We start from the raw sequence: 25,867 nt of genomic DNA on the forward strand, positions 1-25,867 counted from the left end.
TTAACAATGACGTGAATATTTTCTTTATAACCAACGGCCATTAAACATTTGCATCTGTCCAATTTCAAATTTAGAACCCCCGTCCATCATCACCGATCACGCAAATAATTTAACAAAATATCAAAATTCCAAAGGTTTTCTTTTACATTTTCTAAGAACCATTTTACAGCTGTAGAGTTTATTATGACGACTGCGGCGAAATCTCAAAAGGATAAGCCTTGTGAGTATCAGTATTTCATGTTGATTCGTTGACCATTAGAATGAACTCTAAGACTGGGTAAGGTTCAGGGCTAATTTTATAAAAAGGTTGCCTGGGTGTCATAAAATTGTCAACTTGTGTCACCAAAACACACACGTTTACCACCATGCCCACCACCAGCAGTAGACTGGCTTTTGAAAGTGAGTGCAAATTAGGATCACAATTGCAATAGTACCATCAGTACAGTACTCTGCAAGAACACTAAATTGTGTAATTAAATGAGTTATTGTGACAGTTGGGACCACTCCCCGATTAATGCCGAGGCCTACAGCCGCCTCTGCCGCACGCGCTGCTCGTAATGCCACCAATAGAAATCTGTCGTTGCCCACTCAGAGGCAATCTCCAACACGGAATCCTAATTGCACTAAGGTAACATTTTTTTCTAATAATAATATATTATTGGAGAATGATTTTCTATTTACCAATGTAAATAATTGCAGGGGAGGACTTCCCTCATCCAACGCGCCATTAAATCTGATTCCAAAACGGATGTCAAGGTAAAGACAAGGGAACATTATTGATTTGTTTCGTAGTTACGTACCCATACACATACGTATTTATTTTTCTTTTGTTAGCAGACTAACGGAGGCTTAGATAGCGAACCATTGGAGAATCAGAATGTTACTGTAAGTGGAATACCTTCCGCGACGAAGGTAGTATGACTAATATGGCATTATTCGCCATATCTTTTCCTCATGGAAAGTAGTTTAGGTGGAAAGCAAAACGTACAGTGAGTTTAACTTTTGGTTTGTACTCAGGTTTTACCACCGGTAGAAGCTGAGCCATCCTATATTATCGAGAACACACCGATAACGATAATAGAAGAAACGTCAGAAGACCAGACTGTTTACGATGGTAGTGTCGCCAACCTGCAAGACATCAATGAAAACTGCCCCTTGGGTATGTTTATGAACATATATATACTGCGTCTAATTTACTAGTAGTACCATAAGGATGATGACAGGGTATGGAAATTAAAAATCTATTTACTCCGTCAGTTAAATAATAAAAAAATATTACACACGTATTTTTTATTATGTCGTATAAGAATAAAATACTTAAAACGAATAAAAAGTTAGGAGTGAGAGGAAATACGTGTCTAATATTATAAATAATCTTCAAGACGGACATTAAAATAAAAAATACTCATCTACACCCTTTTTACGTCAGAATTTTTGTGAACCTTCTTCCCCTTTTTTACGAATTATTTTACTTTTCAGAAATAAAAAATAATGATGGCAATCCTCATGATGTACAGCAACAAAGAATGGATGATTCTAGCGAATCACAACTCAGTCTTAGTCGCAAAAACGGTATCTATCATAATATACATATATCTAATAATATTAATTTTTATGTAGTTTCTTACAACTGAGTTACTGTAAAATAAAAATATTTTGTAGTTCTTCCAGAATCTAGAAGTCGACCCCATACACCGGCGTTGAATAATCGTCCTCAGACTCCTCGAAGCTTGCAATCCAGTCGTCCACAAACCCCGCGCATGCCCAGCCGGCCCACGACACCGGCTCACCCGGTGCAACGCCACTGCTCGTCCACCAGCCGGCCCAATACGCCGCAGCGTCTGCCCACCCCAACACGCCCTAAAACACCAACTCTGAATGTCCCGCCAAGTTCCAGGGCAGCATCCATATGCAGCCCGTCACGTAACTTTAAAGACGACGACGATATAAAGTCGGCGTTCCTCGCGAAACAAAGGCAATTCCAGCGCATGAAAAAAGAACTGGATATAAAACAGGTTTGCAAAATTTTCTTATTTGTATAATATTCAACAATTGTCTAAGTTATTTTTAAAATAAAATCTAATAAAACTTTTCCGTTTTCCAGCAAGCAGTTCTTGAACTATTTGACAATTTACGTGGATTACGAGAGCGCATGACACAAGAGGGTGTCTCAGGCTGTGGCGAGGGGCTCCAGCTGCAGGAGTTAGTGGTGTTCAATGTAGCGGATTGGACGTCAGATGAAATCGCACAGCTGTGTCGTGACGCTTTAGCTTCGGCCACCAATGACGGGGCCATTGAACTACTCAATACTACCCTACCTATTGGTAATGTTTGTTGAGATTTAATACTTCTTCTAATATTAAGTCTGTCATTGAACTGCCTGGCACATTGGAAACATCAACTAACACACGTTTCCTTTACTTTACTTAATATTTGTTCCGTACAGATGAATGCGCTCTTGCCGAACTTGATTCTAATGTAACGAACGTGCCTACATATTTTGCCGATCTGTGCCTTCAGGCGTTTACGGCGCGACAAGAAATCATTGACTGGGTCAAGGAGCTCATCGAAAGGAGCGTACGTTTAATTTTTTCTCCTAAATATTTGTACCTACAGCAGAGCTGAAATACAGACTTTCATTCATAGCTTTTTTATTTACTTAGGAAAGTGGTAATGACGAGGTATTGCAGCGTATTGCTCGTTACAATGCTCAAGGACTAGAACTCTGCGAGTCTCTCCGCGACCTGAAATCCCGTGCTGATGACGCTGTTAACACTGTAACAAATCTGTCTAAGTAATACATTTTAGTTATTTTTCGTCAGTATTTAATTGGCTGTATATTATTGTGCATGTATTAAGTTGTTAAATGTGTTTTGCAGGAAAGCCTGTCGAGAACGTAGTGCCTTGGTAGCTGTTGGAGAATCGTTAGTAAGAGAAATAGCACGCCTTCGACAAGACTTAGAAACACGTTCTGCTGCTATAATGGAATTGCAGGAAACTACACGGAATGAAGCAGACCGCAACTGTTCTTCTGAGGTTAGTTCAATATACTATGAGATTAGTTGCTGCTTTCTATACTAACTCATATTAAAAACGGCAATAACAATTCAATATAACTTTGTATTAGGAAATGCGTCGAGAGTTAGAGGAGGAAAAAGCTGCAAAGGTCGCTACCAAAGAGAAGTTGGCGGCTACTGAAGTCCAGCTCCGTCAAGCTCGCGTTCGTATCACTAAAATGGACAGACAACTACGCGAGGCAGAAGCAAGCATTGCTAGTCTCACAGGCACTGTAAAGGCATTGGAGGATCAGGTAAATTTCCATTAGTTGGTCATTATCGCTTAGAATTACTTCATATTTTTTGTTAGAATTTTCAAAGTAATTCTGATACTATGTACATTCGTCGTCTTCCATATTCAGAGTCGTCAAAGGGAAGTGCAATTAGAAGCTCGTGCTAGGAAACTGAAAGAATCGTTGAAAACCGGAGAAGTAACCAGCAGTCAATTAGCGCAACAACGCGACTCATTGCAAACTGAGTAAGTTTCTTAAGTGGTATGTTATATACAGAAGGTAGTGATAATACTTTTCAATAATTAATAAAAAATGCACAGAATTCAAGACTTGAAACTTCAAATTGAAACCGTAACCGCACAAAATAAAACAACTATACATGATTTAACTAATCAACTCAAAGAGTTCAAGACTAATTTAGAAGAACAGCGTAAAGTTACACAAAAGGAAATCGAGCTGAAGGAAGCAGCTGAAGCTGCCCTCTTAGAGAGTCAAAATAACATAGAGGAGTTGAAAGCGAAAATCACTGAACTGGAAAATAGTAGACCAGATCCCGGTAAGTCAATGTACCGCTTCTGTTCTATGTATTGTTCCAGTCTATCTCTTCTATCTACTTAATTTCATCCAAATCCGTAACTTTTTTGTGAAACAGTAACAAATGTACATCCATCTATCTATCACAAGCTTCTTATAATATTAGTAGGATATTCAGGGTAGGGTAGACACGTTGTTGATAATATCCTCTCAATATCTCCTATGGTGGACATCACCAGGTGAATGTAATGTTTTACTGATCCTTAAGGTTGTAAAATAGTGCGCTAGTACTAAACTGAGCTAGTGTTTGATATTGTACCTAAAGTTTCTGTAAATACTTTCGTAATGTATGTTCGTTAAGGCTAAGATCATAATAATATTTCAGATTTGCCAACGGAAAGAGAAATAGATCTTTGGTCAGAACTTCATGCTATAAAAGATATTTTACGTGTAACTGAGGATGAAGTGACTGCCTGTAAACGGGAGAAAGTGCGATTTTTGGAGACTCTCACTAAAATAACTGTAAATATTTTCTTCTATCTTTGTGACTTTGGAGTGATAAGGTTATCCACTTAACTTTAATTGTTAATAAACAACGAATTTTCGTAAGTCTTACATGCCATTTGCTAAAATAACTTCTGAATGGATTTAACTTGTCAAATTGCCTACTAATCTTACTTTAAATATTTGTCGTATTATTTATGGACTTTCTTTTTCAGTCTTTAATACCAGATAACTTTTTCCTCCATCAGTGAGGTGATTACAGTTGTCCTTAAACTTTTGTAATGTTTTGTGAATTTGTACTGAACCTCTTGTGGATTTCAGGAATCTGATAACAAGGTGGGCATGCAACAGAAATTGGCAGCCGAGCTTCTAAGCAAAGAAGAAATATTAGGAAAAATGCAAATACAAATTAGAGATTTAACCAAAAATATTAAATTGAAGTTAGTGCCTTTGATATTAAATACTATATTAGCGTGATATTAAATTGATTGAAAGACAAGTATAGATATAACTAATTGTTTGTAAAACAATATTTTAGTGAACAAAAAGTGATCCAGTACGAAAAATATGTAAGAGATCTACAGGCGCATAACCGCGCTGTGGCCAACTGCCAAGAGGCTCCAAACGGTATCAGCTATCAGGACTTACAGCAAGAGGTAATAACAAATGTGTTAGTTTAGTGAATCGACTGTTATCTTATCCCAAACGCTATCTAAAAGTTTTTTATTGACGATCTCAAGTGTGCAATAATACAATGTCTATAATTTCCTTTCCTTTAATAGGTACGAAATTACGGTGATTTTTTCTCAACCCCGTTTACTTTTTAATTCTTCAGTCATTCATAGTGTACTCTGTGTGAACAATCTCCAATTTCCAAATTCTCAATCCCTAAAAGCCAAAACTGCACTTGTAGGTCCCCTAGTGTTACAGATATCCATGGGTGGCACAGATTGCTTACCACCATCTGGTGATTTGTCGGTCGCTTACCGGTTTATTTCAAGAACAATAGATTTAGATTCAGTGCCATTACAGATCATGAATTTGAGAATGGGCCTTCTTGAGGCGGTGCACCGAAATGAAGAGTTGTCAGAGCTATTGGTGCAAAAGGAACAGCAGCTGGAGCAACAGGACAAGACTTCACGTGCCCAGGCAAGAGTCATAAAGGTTACTAGGTTCTTTTTGCAATCACCGTTGATAAAACAACCAGTAGATTTCTAGAACTGAACAATATACAATATACTAAGTAAGTACATTATAAAGATAGTTCGTCATACGCATTTAACAATTAATTTAAGATTTATACCATAGGTATTCACTGAGGTATAAGTACCTGTAACAAAATATTAGATACATATTTCGTAGTACTTACTTAGATCGTACGCTTCAAAAGGTAGTAATTTTGATTTGAATTGTACTTTGAGAACTTTTTGTTCGTTGATTATGAACTAGTCAGTGACGCAGGTTCGCGAGGAGTTGATCAATATGCTGAAGAACAAGGAAACGGAGCAGAGCCGCGAACTGGCTGCGTTACAACAGGACCTTGAGCACCGAATGAAAATCGTTGATGAAGTGAGCTCTCGTGGTTTTTTTTAAATATTTTTTCGACTCTATGGTGTAAGATAGATTATTGTACTTGAAAATATTGTTTTAATAATTTACTCGTTCAATACTTTATGCACAGAACAATGTACGTAACTGTAATTATCTATATCGATTGTTATACACCTTTGGGTGCTACAGAAACATGGCAGAATTACCCATATGTTCAAAACAACTATTACCTTTTGGCTAAATGAGATTGCCGTTATTCCTAACCATTCAGGTAAACAAGCAGATAGCAGCGAAAGCCGAAGAGATCCAGGAACTATTTGCCACTTTAGAGAACAAGCAACAACAGATTCACCGACTAGAGAAAATAGTGTTAGCACTAGAGGAACAACAACGACGTGCACAGGCGCAGCGGACGCGACACGAAGAGAAGATTGCCGCGCTCGAACACGAACTCGCTGCCAGTGGAAATCGACGCGAACGGTCAGAACTATAATTTTCCTTATCTCCTTAGAATTTCTGGACTTATCGAGTGTCCTAAAACTGCGACCAGCCACCGAGGGGCGTGCAGCAGCATCCTTTAATTTTTCAGTGCGAACCTCAAGCCGCCTGCCAAGCATGGGAATAATGGCAAACCCAAGCAAACTCCCGCCCTCCAAGGGGGAAGTTTTGGTTCAGTAAGGGACGTCTTTCGACTGTTGATGACGATAATGATGATCTACTTGCTGCAAAAATATTAATGATGCATTAATGAGGAAATGTATTGTAATTTTTGTTTTTTTTTTCGTCCTATTTACAGAAAAGCAATATCACCCTGTGGTGATATTGCTTTTAAGTCGATCCAACTAATCTTTTTTGTCTTTGGTCAGATTTTTATAGTCTAGCTAAAGACACTAATAAAGATATTATATATCCATGATGACCAACCATTATCTCTTCCAAATTACATCAATAAAACGTTTTTCCTAGGTTCAAGTAATTTTTACTTCGATAAATAAATTATTTTTTATTTAATTTTGAAAATACGCAGTAACTGTTAGAATTTGAGAAGATAGAACTAGGTATAGGTCTTGGAGCTTGCGTTAACTTACAGTCCTATCTATATGTACCCTACGTTTATTTTCAGAAGGTGGTTTTTCTAACTCTCATCAAGTGTACTCAAAGGTGCCGACACAGAAAATTTTTAAGTGCCTCTATTGGTGAAAATTGTGAATGTCAGTTGTTGTGGAAAGTTTTGTTGATTCGATTTTTGCGAATAAATTGTTATTTTTATAACGTTTTATTGCATTTTATTTCACACTATACATTAAACACTCTACAATAAACTCTACTTAAAATATATATTTAAAAATATCATAAATAAAAGCAGACCAGAAGCTACCGATGGTTATATGATAGGATAATGAACTAGGTAAGCTACCGATGGTTAGGGCTCCAGAGACAGCAATCTCCTCACAATACGTGTCGTTTCCAGGAGAACTGCCTTCTGTAAAAGGCCCTTAACCCCTATCCACCTAACGCCAATCTCCTGTACCTTACTACATTTTATTTATTATTAAGTATTAATAAGATGCATTTATATTAACGACAGTTTAATTTTGTGTAGTGTCAAAAGTTGTCAAGATCTGATGATAGAAATGGAATCGAAGGGAAATCGAGGGTAATCTATTTATTTCATTTATGTCCCGTTATCCAGTTCTCTTTGATCAAGCACCAAGCAACGTAGGGAAAATAAAAATACCAAAACCTGCGTGTGGTTCATATCCAACTGGTACCTAGAAATCAAAACAAACTAAAAATGTAAAAAGCCGTAACGAAATCGAAACATCAATTCGTTAGATACAAGGTTACAAATATACCTAGATTAACGAGATGGATAAACTATTTCTTTTATTTTTGCAATATTCATTGTGGTTAGACGTCGATGATTCATTGTTTTGGTAATCTATTAATTTTTTATATAGCTCTGTTCTGTCCCTACCTATATGAAACTTTTGTTCGAGATAGTAGATATAGATAACATAATCTAATTGGAAGTGTAAATGGAGAAAAGTAAGGGAAAAACATTTCAATGAACAATCTTTAGTTAGATAAATATTGTACACTCCCAGATAACCTCACTTTTTATTACTCTACCATAGATAACAAAACGAAACAACGCAACGTAACATAATGAATAACAGTAACGTAATAAATAACAGTATTTTATCTTCTAAAATAACATTTTAATGTATCTACACATTTTAATTTACTCAAACAGAACAATATTGGTTCTGTTTAAAAATCTTCAATGTAGGCTGAATAATTTTAGGTGCTTATACTGGCAACAATGTAAGTGCAAAATTGTCTATGGCTGGTGATTTCTTCTTGAGTACAAGGTTGTACTTACGGCTTTTTAGGTCTTGGTGCGTGCATCCTGTTTTGCACTTTGTCTGCAGTCGTTGTACGTCTGTGGTACTGGAAAGACTATAGTGTCATATTGTAAAGTCGTGCATTTCTATAAATACATTAAAAAAACTACAAACCACGTGAGTACTTGGTTTATTTAATTTCTTAAATTGTTTATGTAAGTGCATATAAGAAATGAAATCTTTCGATAACATGTTAGAACATGACTGTTACGCCCAATGATTTTGCATTCGCCATCCTTGTCGCACGATCTCCTTGTAACTTGTAAAGAGAATCGGCGTGTGCGCAGCCGGGTTTGTTTTGTTGTGCCGGCTCCGTAATTAGATGCTACGTAATATAAATTTATGAAAACACTAGCTTCTTATTCTACATGTTGATGTAGAAAGCTGATATAATATGTATATAATTATGTAAACCAATTTATATACTACAACTGAGAATTTTCGAAAACCAAAAATGTGTACCTAATTTCTAGTGAAACGTTATATTCTTGTGATTTTATGTAGACTCTCTAACATTATTAAATAATCACTAGGTATATAATAAAATCACTCAACAATCAAGTAGTTAGGCTAAGATCCGATAAGCAATAATTATTGAAACTGATGTCATCATTAAGATAGATCAATAATAAGTAGCTATGTACTTACATTACATTGTATACGTTCAACAAATAAAGAGAAATATTTATTTATTTCTTGCGAATTCAAATATTTTTTTATTCTTCAATCTATCGATCTAGAAGTCCTTGGGAAGACCTATTATGACCTATTATTGGACTACTTCTGGCTGAACTCTTTCAACTGACATTACAGGTACTTAAATTATATAACCTAATGCGAGGCACTTTATAAAATATTTACCTACACTGAAGACTGCTATTTTAACGAAAAACGTTGAACAATGACTTACCAGTTGTAGATTTGATTTATTAATCAAAATTCGGTCAGTGAGTATCTTCAGTCTGGTAGGTTAATTAATTATAAGCTTTAATGATGATAAATTGAACCTGGTCACATGACACGAAATGAAGATTCTTTGTATACGAAACTGACTAATTTTTAGCACTATTATTTAATTAGATGTTATGTAATATCGGTATGTTAAACAGAACACTAGAATTTAATTTTAGAACACCTACAAATTTAACTAAAACATTCTGTTGAACAATTTTATTTATGTTTTAATCTAGTGTATTTTATTATTTTTAGTTAAAATGACAGCATTAAATTCAGACAAACGTCTTCAGTTGAGTGCAGTCGAATTGCAGCAGGAGTATTATGAAACTATCGGTGATGCTGATTGGGAACTGTGAGTATCAACATCACATCACGTCACACCTATTATAGGTATTCTATCTATACCCGACGCTAGAAGCTCTTTTGCGGTATATTTACAAGCACTAATACACTTATATCACGTTCAGATCTAAATATAATTGCCATGAAGTTTAAGTCCGATTCCGCATCGCACAAGAACGCATCCCAACAAACATTATGGCTGCAAATAGAGCTTACTTTAGAACCTAAAGTGTTATGAAGGTAGAATAGTAGCTGCAATTATAGATTCAGGCGCCAAAAGAGTGTTAGTAATAAAATATAACGCTTATAGTAACAAAGCAGGTTTATAAGAGCAATATATGGAGGTTAAACGCGTAGAGCAGCGATTATTATCCCTACAATACAGACCAAAGCTTCTGTGTTATAGCTTTGAGCGAATTTTACGACTATAAGATCTATATAAGAAATTAACATTTACTATTAACTTCTAAAGTTCTAAGCAAGCTACCACAAACTCTTTCGGAGCGCTGATAGTTGCACAAAAGGAGCATTTAACGCTACTAGCTCTACAATGGTGTTCATTAAATCTTTTACAACACCAAACTCCTAAAGTGATACAAAACTCCCTTGTATGATTTAGGGCTGAATAGTAGCGATATTTCTCCCTATTATAGAACTTGTAGTGTCAAATATAGCTTCTATATTACTTAAGGTTGAATTATTGAGTTCGTTACCACTTTAGTACCTCTAATTGGTCACGTGACGAACGTAAAATGGCGTCGTCGTCGTCGTCCACCATTTTTAGATACCAAATGAAGTTAAGTAAAAACCGTAAAACGTACGAAACGAAAACTTAATACAATGAAGATATTTATTTTTCTAGCGTTCTAATACCAGGGTCCCGACACAAGTCAATAGGCAAAGTTTTGTTACATATTTAGTAAAAAAATGTTTTTCTCCATGTGAAGCAAAACATTTTATTAGATAAATACACAACAAAGAGTGGGCGCTTCAATTATTTGCCAATAATATATACACATATTCACAGTAAACTTACCTTCGCAATGAAAATTCCGCTTCAGCTTCCACTAACAACGATTTAAAATAATACACCCAACTCCGCCATTTATTTTCGTAAATACAAAATGTGTTATGGTTGTTTGATAAATCTTCATTCATTTAACATATTGCAACGTTATAAAATAAAACATACCGCATTAGCCGGCTATGAAAAAAGTAAATTAGACGCTAAAATTTCTTATTGTAGATCTATACTGCAACTCAAGGTGTTACAATTTACCTTATTGCCACCCTCTAACCGCTCAAACAGTAAGTAAGGTACATCATAGATCTACTATGCCACTTACGGAGTTTATATTCATACATTTGCTCCCTTTATAGCGCTCAAAGCAGCATGTAGCTCTACCATACCGCTTGAGGAGTCACTAGTCACTTAAATACTACTCTTACAGCGCTTTAAGTCTCAGTTAGCGCTACTGAACCTCCACAATTGCTCTACTATAGCTCTTAAATTCATTCTGTAACTCCACTATATCGCCACTGTGGAACCTAAGGCTATAAGAACTTGTGCCCAATCCAGGGGTATAATAGAGTTATAGCTCGCTATAACTCCTATGTGATAGCACTTATTGATGACCTTAGGATCTGTTTAGCTCCTTTATATAGCTGTTATAACTCTTATATTAGCGCTTAATGTTAGTTGGGATGTCTAAAAATAAACGAATTGTAAATTCTGTGCACCGTAATCGATGAATAATATGAAGTTTGGGATTACAAACTTACATAGGTACTTAGCTATGTATATACTGGGCTAAACTGGGCTGACTTGTTTACAGAGTTCAATCTGTGGTTGTGGCTACTAGATAATAATATGTAGCTATACTTATTGTTAATATTACCCACCATTACTTTTTTGTTATTCTCTATTTACTGTTGAATCATGCCTATATATGTTTTATAAAGTACAATTTAAATAGAATGCATTATTATAAATAGAATAATCTTAAGGAAAATAAACTTCTCTAAACTATTCCAAGCAAGCAGTATCCACTGAGAGAATTTGCTATCATACCTACTGAAAAATAGCTAAAGTAGTAAGTATTTAACCCTGATCTCATTGCGGGTGATCTGTTGCTGTTCGCACGGAACAGATGTACCTAATATACACAAATTATATTATCAACAGTGATTCAGCGTTTGTCTTGTATACCTACCTACTTATAAATATTGCTTCGTTATGAAAAACTAAGGAGAAAGAATTTCAATACTCTATTCAATTTTAAAGATACGAGAAGAAAGACAGAAGATTTCTTCTCCAGAAAGTAGCAGTTGCTCTTTGCGGACCACCGACGATTGAAGGCAACTTAATGGACAATACGAATGATGATGACGAACTCAAATTGCAAGGATACGAAGCTCTGGATGAAGATACATGCATGAATGTTTTCAATCGGATCTTAGAACAAGGTGATAATATATGTAGTTATTTACATATTATGTAAAACAAAGAGATTTTTGTGAAACGAGGACAATATTACAGACATGAGGCTTTACTTAAGGTGGGTGTGCTTGCTATTTCAAATAATGTTCCTTTTTAATTTTCCAGCAAAATATTCACACAATGGTGAAAATATAATAATATCTGTGCTTCGAGTGGTCTGCGTTATACCGACACGAGAAATAAAATTTTTCGAAATCACACCAAAAGATTATTGGCTCAATCTTCACGTTAAGAAAGGAGATTCTGTTCACATCTTAGTGTTTCACGTGTTCAGTATAAGGAAATGTATTTCTATGAATCACAAAGGTAAGCTTTGTTCTTTGAATAAGGATTAGACATTACCTTCCTATGAAGACTTATATTTTGCATTTAAAAATCCTTTCTTTTCTACTACTATCTACGTGAGTAGAGTACTAAGATCGCATAAATAAATGGGTAACTACGTTATTTGCCAGTGAAAAAAATTGATACTTAGCAGGTACTGAAAATTGGTTCATTGGAGGAGGCCTTTGTTCAGTTTTATGGCTGAAATGATGATGATGATGATGAGGTACTGAAAATAGAGATTCAATTCCAATAATGATGACACTTGTAATTTAATTACAGTGAAAGGATGCAAAGTATTCATCGACCACGACGGCAGAGAGTATCAATCCTGGGACGATTATCTGACAAACAACAAGCTTCCGAAATGTGTGATGGTCGTACCTCGCAACGGAGAATATTCTGGAACTATCGTCGGAGTGGTACTTAAGCTTATAGTTATATTCTTATTTATATAAGTTTTGTCGATTCAAATACGTCCCAGTATCGATCTGAGTTATTTTTATTCTGGGCAAGTAATTTAAGAAATAAATTAATTTACCTCCATCTTAATACTGTGACACTAATAGCGTCTTCTAATAATAAAATATTTGTCATCAGGAAGGTGAAATGCCGAAAGTAAATCTGACAGTAAGGGGTTCGCCAGAACTGGGTACTAAAGCACAAGTGATTAATACGGCAGACAACATAAGTACAGGTATTTCAGTATATTTATGTTAACTATAGAAAATCTTCCAAAGATCTACCACAAATCCTAATAACTAGTTTTATGTTATAACCCATAATATGTGTATCCTTTCGTTATACGGTACCTAGCTACATGACATGTGTTGTTCGTACAACGCCTTGGACTGTAGGCAGTAGCAAAACTATATAATATCTTTCATTCTGAACAGAAAACAGAAAGACCTTTCTTTTATACTAGCTACTTCCGCGCGGTTTCACCCGCTCTGTTTTGCTGCTATTGGTCATAGCGTGATGTTTTATAGCCTTCCTCGATAAATGCACTATTCAACACAAAAAGAATTATTCAAATCGGACCAGTAGTTCCGGAGATTAGCGCGTTCAAACAAACAAACTCTTCAGCTTTATAATATTGGTATAGATTAATGTTTTATTTCACGATATTTCTAGTGGCTAATGTTGGAGCGATGGTCGCTGTGGTGGGATCCCTGTTTGCGGCCCCCGCTGTAGCCCCCGTGATGGTTGGGACAGCCGTGGGAGTTGCCACCGTGTCTGGAATTTACAGCATCGGCAGGTCAATCGGTACCTTAGTCGACAGATCTCAACATAGGCAGGTAAATGATGTACAGCGGTAATAAAGAGAGTTTATATAAAACTCAACTCTTGATCCCATGAGATGATGAAATCGATACACTTCAACATTATTGCATCCAGAAATACAAGTGCACCTCACCGGCATCATTAGTCCAGATCCTTTCAATTATGATCAGTTTTTTTTTCATTCTATAGGGAGTTGGCGTTTTCTTCGTCAAAAATCGTCAAACTGATTGATCCTAATTTAAAGGTCCTATTCAATATCCCGTTTTTTGTTTTATTTTTTAGAGTATCGGCTTAGACAACATGGAAGCTCGCTCTAACTGGATAAATATTATGATCTCCACTGTCGGCTTGTCTTTTACTGCAGCTGGAAAATTATTGACTTGGGCTGCGACGACCGGGAGAAATGTCAAGGTAATAAACTATTTTCAATTTGATGTGACTTCAATGACCATGGTATAATTACCATTTTCAGTTTAAAAAGTTACCTAACTGTACATATAATTATCATGTATACTTAATGGAAACATTCAGAGAAGGTACTTAGTGAAGCCACAGATTATTAGGTTTTAGCTACTCACGTAACTGTTTGAAGAGCGACTCTAGTAGTTTCAAGCCACGCTAGGAGCCCATATTCATGAGTAACATTCCGCGACATACAACACAGCGAAACTAATCATTGTAGGCTGTAGCTGCCAGTCAAACAGTTACGTAAGCCGAAACACATAACATAAATACATATAATAAGTGTTCATGTAATATGTCTATACAAAAATATAGGTACCTAATATTTATAATTCAATTTTTCAGATACTTATGAGTGCTTTAGACTTTCTAAGGTTCACTAACATTGCGACTGGATTCATTGGCGTAGCCAACGGCCTAGGAGATATGATCTATAAGGTTTGTAATATGTAAATATAAATCGTTAAGCATGTTTAGTCTCCAAAATGATGTAGGATCACCTCTGCGGAAGAGTTTTCATTAAAGATATTTATTTATTTCCAGTTCTCCAGGTATGGTAAGACACCATCAACACTCGAAGTGTTCCAAGTCACTACATCCTTCCTCTTCCTTGGCATTGGTGTGATGTCAAACCAAACTGCAAATGAAATCGTTCAGGATGCACAAGCTAACAAAATAAATGAAATCCGAGATTCGTTGTCTAGCAACAACAAAAGGTAATATTTTTTCCTTATTATAACAATAAATTTTGCCTCTATTTTAACGAATTCATTTTATATTCATTCATACAAACAATTTACAGGAGAATATTCGATAAAATCACAGCTGAGACCCGGAGACTAAAAGGCACCATAGATGGCAACACTGATGTCATTAAAGCTCTTAAGACAATCAATAATAAGGACGAGTTCTTCGGAAAACTGAAGTACATGAATAAGGCTTTCAATAAAAATAAAGTAAGGATATCATTGAGTTCAGATGGGAAAGTCATAATAAATAATCAACACAAAGTGAGCCTCTCCAAGATATACAAAATTGGTCCGAATGCTCGAGATCAATTACTAGCGAAATATGGACCTGCGAAGATAACGAGCAAGAACGCGCCAACAAGAATATACCCCTCGTACGTTGTGGCCAGCAGCTCCAATGTACCCACCTCAGAGCTAGCTTACACTATCCGCCCAGAAGAGATACTCAAAATATCTGCATTCATCTTAAATTTGAGTAAAGCAGACGAAGAATTTATTCTAAACTTACTTTCGCTCATATCCCAAGATTTACATCAGGCTTTTTTGCTGCTATGTACTGAAATGATCAGTTTATTAATTCGTACGGAAATAGAGTTTCTTGAGGCGATTTTCCCGGATTGGAAGAGGCGACTGGTACTTTTCATATATTATCATTTGAGTTCAAAAATAACTGTCAAGGAAAATGATAATGTGTTTATGGCTGCCTTAAAACTATACATACGCGATGGTAGAATAAACAAAGAAACCCTATTAGCACTCAAGAAGGAAATTTTAGGATATTTTATGGATCACTCGAAACAAGAACACAATAAAACCTGGAGGGACGTTGATGAATATATGAAGACCTATTTTGGAAATTTGAAAACGTTAAAAGTTGGCCAAGAGCTAGAGATAGGACCTCATAAAATCTTGGTTAAACAAATCACAGTAGATCATTTGGAAATGGGACTTGCTAAATATTCGCAGCAACAATGTGATATCTTTATGGACCTTTGTTTGAAAATTATATCAATTTTAAGCAAAGATGAAGTGAGACAGTTAAACAATGTGAATCCGGATGAAGACATAATAATGAGGGTATCTATTTTCCTTCTTGAAAGATTTAACGAGTACATTGGACAAAGATTGGAGATCGATGATAGTACGCTTGCTACAGCGACATCGGACCTACTTGCGTGGCGTAAACGTCAACATATTAGAACACAATACAATTGCGCCAAATGCAAAGGAATAACATATGCTATAAACAGTTAAAATTATTCTTCAGAATTATTTCTTCTGTGTAGTGTATCTAATCGACAGCACGGCTGGAGCAGTGTAGCGAGAGACAACACGAACCCCGGATTCGTGTTATGCGAGTGTGACGTAAATGTGAGTGGGAATGCATCTACAAAACAATTTTGAGAAGCAAGTGAAGCAATTTTTTTATGTCGTACCTATAAAGAAACATATTTTAACGTTACGTTCATTACAAATGATTTGACATACTTGATAGGTAGAAAGGTAGCTATCTAATCATTAAAGTGCCTTATTCAATTAATAAATACATAAGATACCTATAGTAAGAAAATATAACCACAATTCCTTTGGATATACCTATAAAGTAAGAAATTGAGGCTATGTGGACAATTAAAACTAAAATGATTATACTTATAACGGCTACACACCTTACAATTTAACTGTCAGCTTTAACTGCACAGTCCGACTGTACCGTTGAAAGTTAAGGTGTGAATTTTTGTAGAGCCTATTAGGTAGTCTTTTTAGCTTTAAGCTTAAGATTAAAAAATGACGAATAAGTAAATAAATAATTATGCATATTATTATTATGTAAGATCATCTTTCTCTTATTTGACTGGCTTAGACTCAGGTTAGTGATATAATATAATAGATCATTACACTGTTCAGCAAGTTAATTATAAGTCAAACCTTAGATAATAAGTCATACCTAGATTATACACATACCTAGATTATTATAAGTCATAGTTTTTACCTTTAGATTACATAAAAAATATAAAAATTGAAATTAATTAATATCTAATAATTGTCTATGTTTACTAGATTTAAGAATCACCAGTAAAAATGTTGTATATTATTATGTGCTAGTATCAATACTATTTCAGTCGCACTGAAAGTGTTGCCATATGCACGACTGTGGCGCCCTCATTTATTTTCATAATTGTACAACCTTATTGTATTTAAGACCGACCGTACATTTTTTTAAATAAATATTTCGAAATAAATAATACCTTTATTAAATTTTGTTTTATTACATACGATGTGTACAGCTTAATCGAATCGACCTGTTGTTGTATTTATTATTTAAATAATTAATCGACACTTTTAGTAGAATTTTAGTTTGTCACTACATCTACTACTACAGTCCGGTTTCAGAGGAATTACCTCCCATGGACCCTACGATTGTGGAATGAAGAGTACTTCAAGAAGGGAGTAAATAGGTTTTTTAAGGGTCGACAAAGCATATGAAATTCCCCAAGTATTGCAAACGTTCCTAGGCCAAAAAACACCATTGACCATCAAACGGACAGAGTGCTGTATGCCACCTTCGTGGTATAAAAAAGTTCCAAATTGTATGTATAATCTATGGTTGAAAGTTGAAACATCAACAAACAAAACATTTATTTCATTAAAACTTCAACAGTCAGCGGTGGTAGCTGTTCAATGTTTCGTTCAATTTCGTTGATAAACATTGAATTTTAACAAATTTGCAGCCAATTATTGAAAAAAGAAATAAAGTAAGTAAGTGTATTTACTCAAATTATTTTATCATTTTTACTTTCAATGTTAAAGCTTGTAATATAATATAATAGCTATTCACTAAAACGTCTGGAAATCTGTGTGTGTATTTTATTTTAATTTTATAATTATTATTGTGAATATACAAAGTTTCTTTCTGTTATTTCAGAGTTATTATTCTTCTTCCGTGATGGCCATCCATGAACCAATACAATTTCACGTTGGTCATGAGTACAGAGTTATAATAACACATTTTACTAATCCCAAAAATATATATGTTCGCTCTGATACGTATAGAGATATTACAGCCATAGAAACTCCAGGCGAAGATGCAGTTCATACTCCTGTTAACAATCAAAGAATAATTTATAAGTCTAAAATAGTTGGTAAACTTGTCCGAGGAAGAATATGTCACATAAGTGAAGAAGCAAAACCCACATGTGATATATTTGCAATTGATTATGGTTGCATGGATACTAATGTGAACATAAAAGATATATATCCTCTAAACTTGAAAGGCCCAGATGTGAATTGTCCTGGATTAGCCATTCAATGCCAGTTACACCTATGTGAACCTAAAGAAGATGATTTTGAATCAGATATTCAAGAAAAAATGAAGATATTCTTTGGTGATGCTCCAGCAATGATGCATGTGGTCAATAAAACTAAAGATGCTCTAGTGGTTGAAATAATGCCTTTAGGTTCTGCTTATGATATGTCTCAACTGTTGGTATTGTATGACTTAACAGTATTCTCAAAACCGAAAAAAGTAAATAAGGCATATTCATCAACAAAGGGTAAAGTGACACTTGTATTAAATTATAAATCTAAAAAGTTTTGTGTTGGGGATATATTGTTCGGCAAAGTGGTAAGCGTAGACTCATTAACCAACTTCTATTTTTGTGAAATTAGTGATAGTGATCAATCAAATGAGAAAATTAATTTGTCTGCATATTGTAAAGATAAATCCGCCAACCATCTTAATATGAATATAGGAGAACCATGTGCTGTGGAAATGGATGGAAATTGTTATGAACGCGCCATAATAAGGTCTGTTAACAGTAAAGAACATACTGCAACATTGTTCCTTGTAGACAAAGGTACAGAGATAGAAAGTAAGTTCTCTCGCCTTAAGCCCGTGCTTGATAAAGAATATTATGATGTACCAATGCTTGCTATTCACTGTTCAACTACTGATGAGGAAGTCAATGGACTACCTCTCAAAGATTTTTTATCAGATTCTATGAAATCACAATTAAAATTAACAATTGTAATCAGAGAATTAGGAGAATTTCCTCTTAAACCTAATATTGTAAAGATTCTTCGGGTGGAGAAATAGGTCTGGTACCTAACCCTCCCATAAAATATGTAGTGTTATCATCATAATTATCTCAATACTATCATATGCTATGAATCATTTAAAAATAAGTTTTAGGTTTAATTATATTAGCGGTACAGTACTGATAATGTGAAGTTTTTTTGTTTTAGGATGATTGTTATAAAACATCTTGCAGCACACATGCTAGTTATTTAATACAAGAATCTTTAAGATAATTAATATTTACATAAAAAAATCTATTGTGTATTTAAAAGCTCATAGTTACTTGTCTTGAGTAAAAAATGTTTTCACTTGAAATGATATTTAGAATAAGTATTACAATGAAATTTTTAAAATCCTTGTTACTCTTCGATTTTAAAGGAATATTTCTGCATATTCTACTTCATTATTTTTACTAAATTTAAGTAAGTAATTAATTATTAGAGATCTGTTTGTACTTTGTCAGGTCTTGTTAACATGTTTCTAACACAATGTTACAGTTTTATATGATTTGACTTCATTATTACATACATTGTATTGTATAATTTGTATTATTTAGTTAAATCAATGATTTGCCATTAGCTTTTAAAAGTGTCCTTATTATTTTAATTTTAGTATAGGTAATATTAGTATTATATACCAACAAAAATTAAAATTTAAGGATAAATTGTTATAATGCGTATTTTAATATACGAATTTAAACATATTATTATAGTTTTTATTTCAAGAATAAGGCGAAGATTTTCAAACTTAATCAGTTTTTAATTTACCTATAAGTACCTATTCATAGATTCCCTGTGAAGACGTTACATCGCAACCGCAATCTGTATGCTCTTTGTTACAGAGTGTTTACGTCCACAGTCTGTAAAGTGTGTTGCACATAATATTATTATGTACAAATAGCTTTCAATGTTTAAGTTAACGATTTAATTACTAATATACTTTGTCATAGGCATGATAATAAGCATAGATATACGAGTAAGTACTACAACAAAGAGCGTACAATACCTTACCAATACCAATATTTCTTAATTAACTTATCAATTAGCAAAACAAGTTCGAACGCAACGAGCTAAGTTTATTAAAAAGAAGCTCTTTAGTGAGTGTGACGTCACAGTCAACATACGGCGGGTCATAAAGGCTGATATTAAAAACCGATCTCGACACAACATTTTTGAAGCTATTTGATTTAGGATATTTTACGTAACAAAAAAAATGTGTTAGCCTTTTACACGGATCTCTAAAGATCAGCCTTCTTCTTTGCTGTTTGTCTCGTGGTGCGCTGATAAGTTCCGCAATTTTCCAGCACACAAAAATTTCTCCGATCAAAGTTCAAAAGACTTGCAACTTTCCACCTATATCTCTAATATTGACTGCACGGTTGGTGCGGTAGCTGGGCAACTGGCTGCCGCGCAACATGTAGCGGGTTCGATTCCCGTACGGACAACTCTTTGTGTGATCCACAAATTGTTGTTTCGGGTCTGGGTGTCATGTGTATGTGAACTTGTATGTTTGTAAACGCACCCACGACACGGGAGAAAATCCTAGAGTGGGGCAACGTTATATTAAGAAAAAAAAAGGTGGACTGTACTTTGGAGCAGACCCTCCATAAGGGCATTATCGTTGATAAGCCGCTTAAGACGCTTCTCTAGTAGGTACTCCTGACTGATGATTACCCAATCAAGTCGTTTCAAAAATGGGGGCAGTACTACACACGATGGTTTTTGGTAAAGAGTACTACCTAGGTAAACGTTCTGGGTGGCGCGACGTGACTTACGTTTGGAAGAAGGTAGGTACTTAGAAGCCAATGTGCCAAACCTGAAGATCTGGAAGGATAAAATATCTCAATGAATGATTTTTTAGAACTAGTGACATCGACTTCCAACTTAACCGGGAAGATTATGTAAAATCAACATAATAGTGATTATTTATTTTTTGTTTTTAAAGTCTATTTTTTAACGTATAGACAAATTGATTATTTCACATTTAAAACCATAACTATTCCAATCTCCAATCTATGGCAACTAAACGAACTGTCAAATACTCTTAATAAAATTGTCACTGTCACTGTCAAGCTGACAAAGTCCACTGAAGAGTATTTCGTGGAACTTGATGTAAAATTGTCTGTAATCGTGCATGTTTACCAAATTTATTTATAATATAATTATAACACGTAAAAATGTCGGAAAGAAAAGTATTAAACGTAAGTAAGACAACTTGATTCGTCAGGAATATGAGTAGAGTGCATGTTATTATATTTATGATATGGGACAGTGTGTAAAAATTGTTGTAAACATGTTTACAGAAATACTATCCTCCGGATTTCGATCCTTCGAAGATCCCTCGTATGAAATTAGCCAAAAATCGTCAATACACTGTACGATTGATGGCACCTTTCAACATGCGATGTGCAACTTGTGGCGAGTACATTTACAAAGGGAAGAAGTTCAACGCCAGAAAAGAGGATGTTGAAAATGAGGACTACCTCGGTATTAGGATTTATAGGTTTTATATAAAAGTAAGTATTCTTTGCTATTGTTAGTTTAGTTGCCTTTAATCACATTAAAAGACCTACCTAAATGTATTGTATAGTCTGTAAACCTTAAATGTACCTTAAGTATTTTACCTCTGGTAAGTATAAGTTACATTATAGTAGTCTAGTATTACAATGAGCATACTACTATGGTTTTATAAACAATGTACTATGCTATATCTTGCATAATAAATGTTTTAATATTTTTACATAATTATACCAACATAGCAAAACTAAAACTTCATTTATTACAAGTACTGATTTACTATAACAGTGAGCAAACAATATTATAATTGTAGCAACATTACTTTCCAGTGTACCAGATGTCTGCAAGAAATTTCCTTCAAGACAGATCCTAAGAATACAGACTATGAGATAGAGGCTGGTGCCACAAGGAACTTTATGGCTCTAAAACTAGCTGAGGAGCAAGCCAAGCGTGAGGAAGAGGAACAAAAGGAGGAAGAAGCTAATAATCCCATGAAGCTACTTGGTATGATTGTAATTTTAATTTATAATTTAAGTAATACAGCTGTACTAAAATATCAAAATTGACTTTATTACTTACTAACTACTTTCGCGCGGTTTCACCCACTCTGCTTGGCTCCTATTGGTCATAGCGTGATGTTTTATAGCCTATAGCCTTCCTCGATAAATGCACTACCCAACACAAAAATAATTATTCAAATTGGACCAGTAGTTCTGGAGATTTGCATGTTCAAACAACCAAATAAACTCTTCAGCTATATAATATTAGTATTAGTATGGATGGAATACTTTGAGTAATTTATTACTTAAGGTTAGGTAAAAAGTTTTTCTATAACAATGCAATTTTATAATGCTTTGAGCTTTCTACGATCCCTTGTTAGGCCTTGAAACATGCGGAGCAAACAGTTGTGCTCTATTTAATCTAATTAATGATTATTGTGATCACTAATGAAATCCTTAAGCGTGATTATACTTTGCAGTGATTTTGCTTCTTTGCACAGACATATAATTCTTTATAGTGCTTATATTTATATAATATAATATTTAAATTAATTCTCCAAAAATTAATCTTTATGTATGTTTATGGAATTAAGCCATTATCAACAATATAGCGTAATATAATAATTAGTAATAATAACAGATTATAGACTATATTAGCACAATGAAATTAAATAGAATGCCAACACTAGCTTTATAATACATAAAAATTAGTTTTACTTTTCTTTTCAAAGTGTTTTCCATTACAGTTTTTAATTTGTTTTAAAATAAATTTCAGAATACAGGACAGAGCAATCAAAACAAGAGATAGAGACTCTAGAAGGATTAGAAGAACTAAAGGAATTGAACAGAAGACAGCATGCAGTAGACTTTGAGGGGATGCTCAAACAATACCAACCAGAGACGTCAGATGAAAGGAGAAAACGGGAGGAGAAGGAAGATGATGAGTTTATTAAGTATGTAGTTGTAGTTATGTTTTTTTTTAAACATTGCCCCACATTAGTATTTTCTCCTATGTCGTAGGTGCGTTTACAGACATACAATTTCACATGCACATGACACCCAGATCCGAAACAACAATTTGTGGATTATACAAAAGAGTTGCTCCGTGCGGGAATCGAACCCGCTACACGTTGCACGGCAGCCAGTTGCCAGCCAGGCAGCCATACAAAGTCTATTATACCATAAAAAGGTTCCCTGTAATTAAAAGAAGAATAAGAGCTAATACTTTAATGTCTCGATTCTGATCCAAAAATATTATAGTAATCTGATACAACTCTTTGTTGGGCATTGTTTCAGATAAATACTACTAAACAAGATAAATACTAATAAATACTGAGTAAACATTAGTTTGTACTCCTGTATTTGACCACTTTTGGATAAATATTATACAATTTGGATATTGAGTACAAACAGATAAAACATCCGAAGTTTCGTTTAACGTAGGTTTTATTGATTTACTAATAGAATTACTTGAAATAACTAATCATTCTAAGATTTCAGGTTGCTTATTTAAAACTCAACTAAACTTCTACTATCCTATATCAATATAAATACTAATTTACTTTGTTATTTAAATAACATTGACCATTTGTTAGTTTAAATCTGAATTACGAAAATCGACATTATTTTTAACTGACTTCCCAAAAAGGAGAAGGTTCAAGGTTCTCAATTCGTGGTATGTTTTAAAAGCGAGAGGAACTTTTAAGGATTGTAGGTTCGACTATAATAGTTGCTCTAAAATAAATATTTTGCATTACAATTTGAATAAGTTCTGGAGTCGATCTAAAGGTGGAGCGAAGAGACAGTCAAAGGCACTCCTAACCTCAAGAGGTTTTACCACAATAATCTCGTATTTGTTGACTTGAATTAGTTATTTGTTTTGATGAGAACTTTACACTCAGATGGTGTATGGTGGAAGATAATATTATGATAGCTAAAGGAACTCCTCACTAATTACAGTAGCTACTTGGTGGGATGAGTTAATTAATAAATTATTAGTTATGTGTACTTAGCTTACCTATCGAAAGGTAGGTTAGAAATCGGGACCACAAGACCATAACAAAATATAAAATAAGATTGTTAACAGCCTAATATAAGGTATCTATTAAAGTTTCAATTAATAATGTTGTTTTTTATAGGTGTGGTGACAAGATGACAGTTGCATGCATAGTCTAAACTACAAATATTATAGACTAAAACATTCCATGTTCACTGTTGTCTGTTTTAATAAATAGCTTCTCTATAAACTATTTTATCATTTCCAGATCAATCAAATTCAACAATCCATCAGCGAAAAAGGTGATAGCAGAGGAAATAATTGAAGAAGTGAAAGATGAGGACGACAGTGGACCACCAGCCAAGACATCTAGAATAGAAATAATACCGCAGCGAACGAGCAGTGTGAAAAAGACAGAATCGTGGAACAAAAGTATAGGAGTGCTATCTAAGAAGTCAGCGTTATCGAACTTAGTGAAAAGTAAGAAGGATACTGATTCAAATGTTTCGACGACTACTGTAAGTACTGACGTGACAAGTAAAGTGACAACACCGGCGTCGGGACTCTCGTTGCTAGCAGACTACTCCGGTAGCGACAGCGACTCCCAGTAAAATGTAAATGACGAATGTTAATACAGGATTACAATTCGATCTTAGTATATTATTGAAATCTTCCTACAGATGGTTCGTTGTTAGTTCACTCTTCATAGAGCAGTCTGTTAATTTTCTAATAGAATTACTTTTATACATTAGAAATAGCTACGTTTTATTTTTAAACAGTTTTAATTAGCTTGACCTCTTTGTATTGCTTGTTTGGGTCAAATTTTGTCATTGGAATTTAACCCCCTTTTTGACTTCCAATCGGTTTGATATTTGGTACACACTCTTAATCTCGATGACCATGTAATATAAGCCCATTAAAACCGTTTCATATAAAAATATTTTTATGTACCTGTTACTTGATAGTATTCTAGTAAAAGGAAGATAAATTTTAAAATATTATAATAAATGAGAGTTATGTGATATTCACATTACGCACACATTTTAAATAAGTGGGACGTATTTAGGAATTTGTTACCGTATGGCAGTGTTATTTATAATGTGTAAAATAATAAATAAAATTATTTTTTGTCTTTTGGCAAATTAACATTTTAGTTCATTCTCAATTTGTATTTATTTTAACACTTTGTAACAATAACTAACTGGCTGGCTGGTTTTAGGACATAATTTATAGTGAAGTGTGTTGTTATCTAATGTTTTCTTTATGGAATCGATCTACTGAAATGTGGATGCTGGAATTGAGCTTAGACCTCGAGCCAGATTACATGTACTCATTCGGGGAAAACCAAACCTGATACTAAGTAGCTATGTAATAAGAGTTAATATAATAATATATTGATAACTCAAGAACCGATAACATAAGTCGATGGTATACACCCATAATAGTACATTTACTGGTTAGATAAATCAGATTGTAAAATGTTGTGCAATAAATCAATATAATATTTATTCATTATAGAAGGTGAAATATACCCCGACCAGTCATTTTTCATAACTATTGCAAGACCGTTGTCGGGACAAATACCATTGTTGTATTTACACATCGACAGCGTCCCTGTCAACAGGATCACATAGCAGAGTTAAGCGCTTAATATTAATATAGAGAAGGGATTACTGCCGCCTCTAATCTTAATAATAATTCTTGCCCTCTTATCCAGTCCTACAAAAAGAATCAAAATATTGATATATCACGACAGTGATTAGTTATTTAACGGCTAGATAATCGTTTCCTCGAATATTGCATTAAACTGAATGAAAGATATCCTTACCACGCGTGAATAAAAAAAATAATGCTTCTCATAAAAAATACAGTATGT

General features: G+C 34.3%; 4 protein-coding genes across 15 annotated transcripts; all 4 read left to right on the plus strand.

The window, feature by feature from the left end:
• Positions 1 to 42: 42 nt before the first annotated feature.
• On the plus strand, positions 43 to 7,154 carry LOC118263540 (kinesin-like protein K39). 10 transcript variants are annotated; one of them, XM_035575585.2, is made up of 21 exons: positions 43 to 220; positions 495 to 628; positions 700 to 756; positions 835 to 912; positions 1,018 to 1,159; positions 1,480 to 1,572; positions 1,663 to 2,015; positions 2,105 to 2,324; positions 2,447 to 2,577; positions 2,664 to 2,794; positions 2,880 to 3,036; positions 3,128 to 3,310; positions 3,419 to 3,534; positions 3,610 to 3,845; positions 4,209 to 4,345; positions 4,649 to 4,767; positions 4,866 to 4,983; positions 5,360 to 5,491; positions 5,789 to 5,896; positions 6,150 to 6,358; positions 6,468 to 6,630. In XM_035575585.2, the coding sequence occupies exons 1-21, from the start codon at positions 184 to 186 to the stop codon at positions 6,613 to 6,615; spliced, it is 3,039 nt and encodes a 1,012-aa protein (XP_035431478.2). In that variant the 5' UTR covers positions 43 to 183; the 3' UTR covers positions 6,616 to 6,630. The 10 variants fall into 10 exon arrangements, with proteins under 10 accessions (XP_035431478.2, XP_035431481.2, XP_035431480.2 ...); XM_035575588.2 differs by having other exon boundaries at positions 5,360 to 5,476; XM_035575587.2 differs by having other exon boundaries at positions 1,672 to 2,015.
• A 1,102-nt stretch (positions 7,155 to 8,256) lies between these two features.
• On the plus strand, positions 8,257 to 17,160 carry LOC118263537 (uncharacterized). Of its 2 annotated transcripts, XM_035575580.2 has the most exons (12): positions 8,279 to 8,403; positions 9,027 to 9,099; positions 9,496 to 9,595; positions 11,870 to 12,051; positions 12,191 to 12,391; positions 12,692 to 12,831; positions 13,010 to 13,106; positions 13,544 to 13,707; positions 13,976 to 14,104; positions 14,501 to 14,593; positions 14,699 to 14,871; positions 14,958 to 17,160. In XM_035575580.2, the coding sequence occupies exons 3-12, from the start codon at positions 9,501 to 9,503 to the stop codon at positions 16,156 to 16,158; spliced, it is 2,475 nt and encodes an 824-aa protein (XP_035431473.2). In that variant the 5' UTR covers positions 8,279 to 8,403; positions 9,027 to 9,099; positions 9,496 to 9,500; the 3' UTR covers positions 16,159 to 17,160. The 2 variants fall into 2 exon arrangements, with proteins under 2 accessions (XP_035431472.2, XP_035431473.2); XM_035575579.2 differs by lacking the exon at positions 9,027 to 9,099 and having other exon boundaries at positions 8,257 to 8,403.
• A 176-nt stretch (positions 17,161 to 17,336) lies between these two features.
• LOC118263538 (uncharacterized) lies at positions 17,337 to 19,682 on the plus strand. 2 transcript variants are annotated; one of them, XM_035575583.2, is made up of 2 exons: positions 17,337 to 17,661; positions 17,828 to 19,682. In XM_035575583.2, exon 2 carries the CDS (start codon positions 17,849 to 17,851, stop codon positions 18,995 to 18,997), a length of 1,149 nt encoding a protein of 382 aa, XP_035431476.2. In that variant the 5' UTR covers positions 17,337 to 17,661; positions 17,828 to 17,848; the 3' UTR covers positions 18,998 to 19,682. The 2 variants fall into 2 exon arrangements, with proteins under 2 accessions (XP_035431476.2, XP_035431475.2); XM_035575582.2 differs by having other exon boundaries at positions 17,339 to 17,657.
• A 1,362-nt stretch (positions 19,683 to 21,044) lies between these two features.
• On the plus strand, positions 21,045 to 24,641 carry LOC118263534 (splicing factor YJU2). The gene is made up of 5 exons (XM_035575576.2): positions 21,045 to 21,179; positions 21,282 to 21,494; positions 21,825 to 21,999; positions 22,771 to 22,948; positions 24,260 to 24,641. Exons 1-5 carry the CDS (start codon positions 21,156 to 21,158, stop codon positions 24,600 to 24,602), a joined length of 933 nt encoding a protein of 310 aa, XP_035431469.2. The 5' UTR covers positions 21,045 to 21,155; the 3' UTR covers positions 24,603 to 24,641.
• The last annotated feature ends 1,226 nt before the right edge of the window (positions 24,642 to 25,867 follow it).

This window comes from Spodoptera frugiperda, chromosome 27 (genome assembly GCF_023101765.2).
Source record: "Spodoptera frugiperda isolate SF20-4 chromosome 27, AGI-APGP_CSIRO_Sfru_2.0, whole genome shotgun sequence".
NCBI lineage: Eukaryota > Metazoa > Arthropoda > Insecta > Lepidoptera > Noctuidae > Spodoptera > Spodoptera frugiperda.

What these genes read in the sequence shown, in the direction of transcription:
- LOC118263538 (XM_035575583.2), top strand. Translation starts at nt 17,849, where the DNA reads ATGGCCATCCATGAACCAATACAATTTCACGTTGGTCATGAGTACAGA.
- LOC118263537 (XM_035575579.2), top strand. Translation starts at nt 9,501, where the DNA reads ATGACAGCATTAAATTCAGACAAACGTCTTCAGTTGAGTGCAGTCGAA. An exon ending in GGCAGACAACATAAGTACAG is followed by an intron (nt 13,107 to 13,543) that starts GTATTTCAGTAT and finishes CGATATTTCTAG; the next exon opens with TGGCTAATGTTGGAGCGATG. An exon ending in TAGGAGATATGATCTATAAG is followed by an intron (nt 14,594 to 14,698) that starts GTTTGTAATATG and finishes ATTTATTTCCAG; the next exon opens with TTCTCCAGGTATGGTAAGAC.
- LOC118263540 (XM_035575585.2), top strand. Translation starts at nt 184, where the DNA reads ATGACGACTGCGGCGAAATCTCAAAAGGATAAGCCTT. An exon ending in CAATACTACCCTACCTATTG is followed by an intron (nt 2,325 to 2,446) that starts GTAATGTTTGTT and finishes TGTTCCGTACAG; the next exon opens with ATGAATGCGCTCTTGCCGAA. An exon ending in ACCAAAAATATTAAATTGAA is followed by an intron (nt 4,768 to 4,865) that starts GTTAGTGCCTTT and finishes ACAATATTTTAG; the next exon opens with TGAACAAAAAGTGATCCAGT.
- LOC118263534 (XM_035575576.2), top strand. Translation starts at nt 21,156, where the DNA reads ATGTCGGAAAGAAAAGTATTAAAC. An exon ending in TTTATAGGTTTTATATAAAA is followed by an intron (nt 21,495 to 21,824) that starts GTAAGTATTCTT and finishes ATTACTTTCCAG; the next exon opens with TGTACCAGATGTCTGCAAGA. An exon ending in GAAGATGATGAGTTTATTAA is followed by an intron (nt 22,949 to 24,259) that starts GTATGTAGTTGT and finishes TATCATTTCCAG; the next exon opens with ATCAATCAAATTCAACAATC.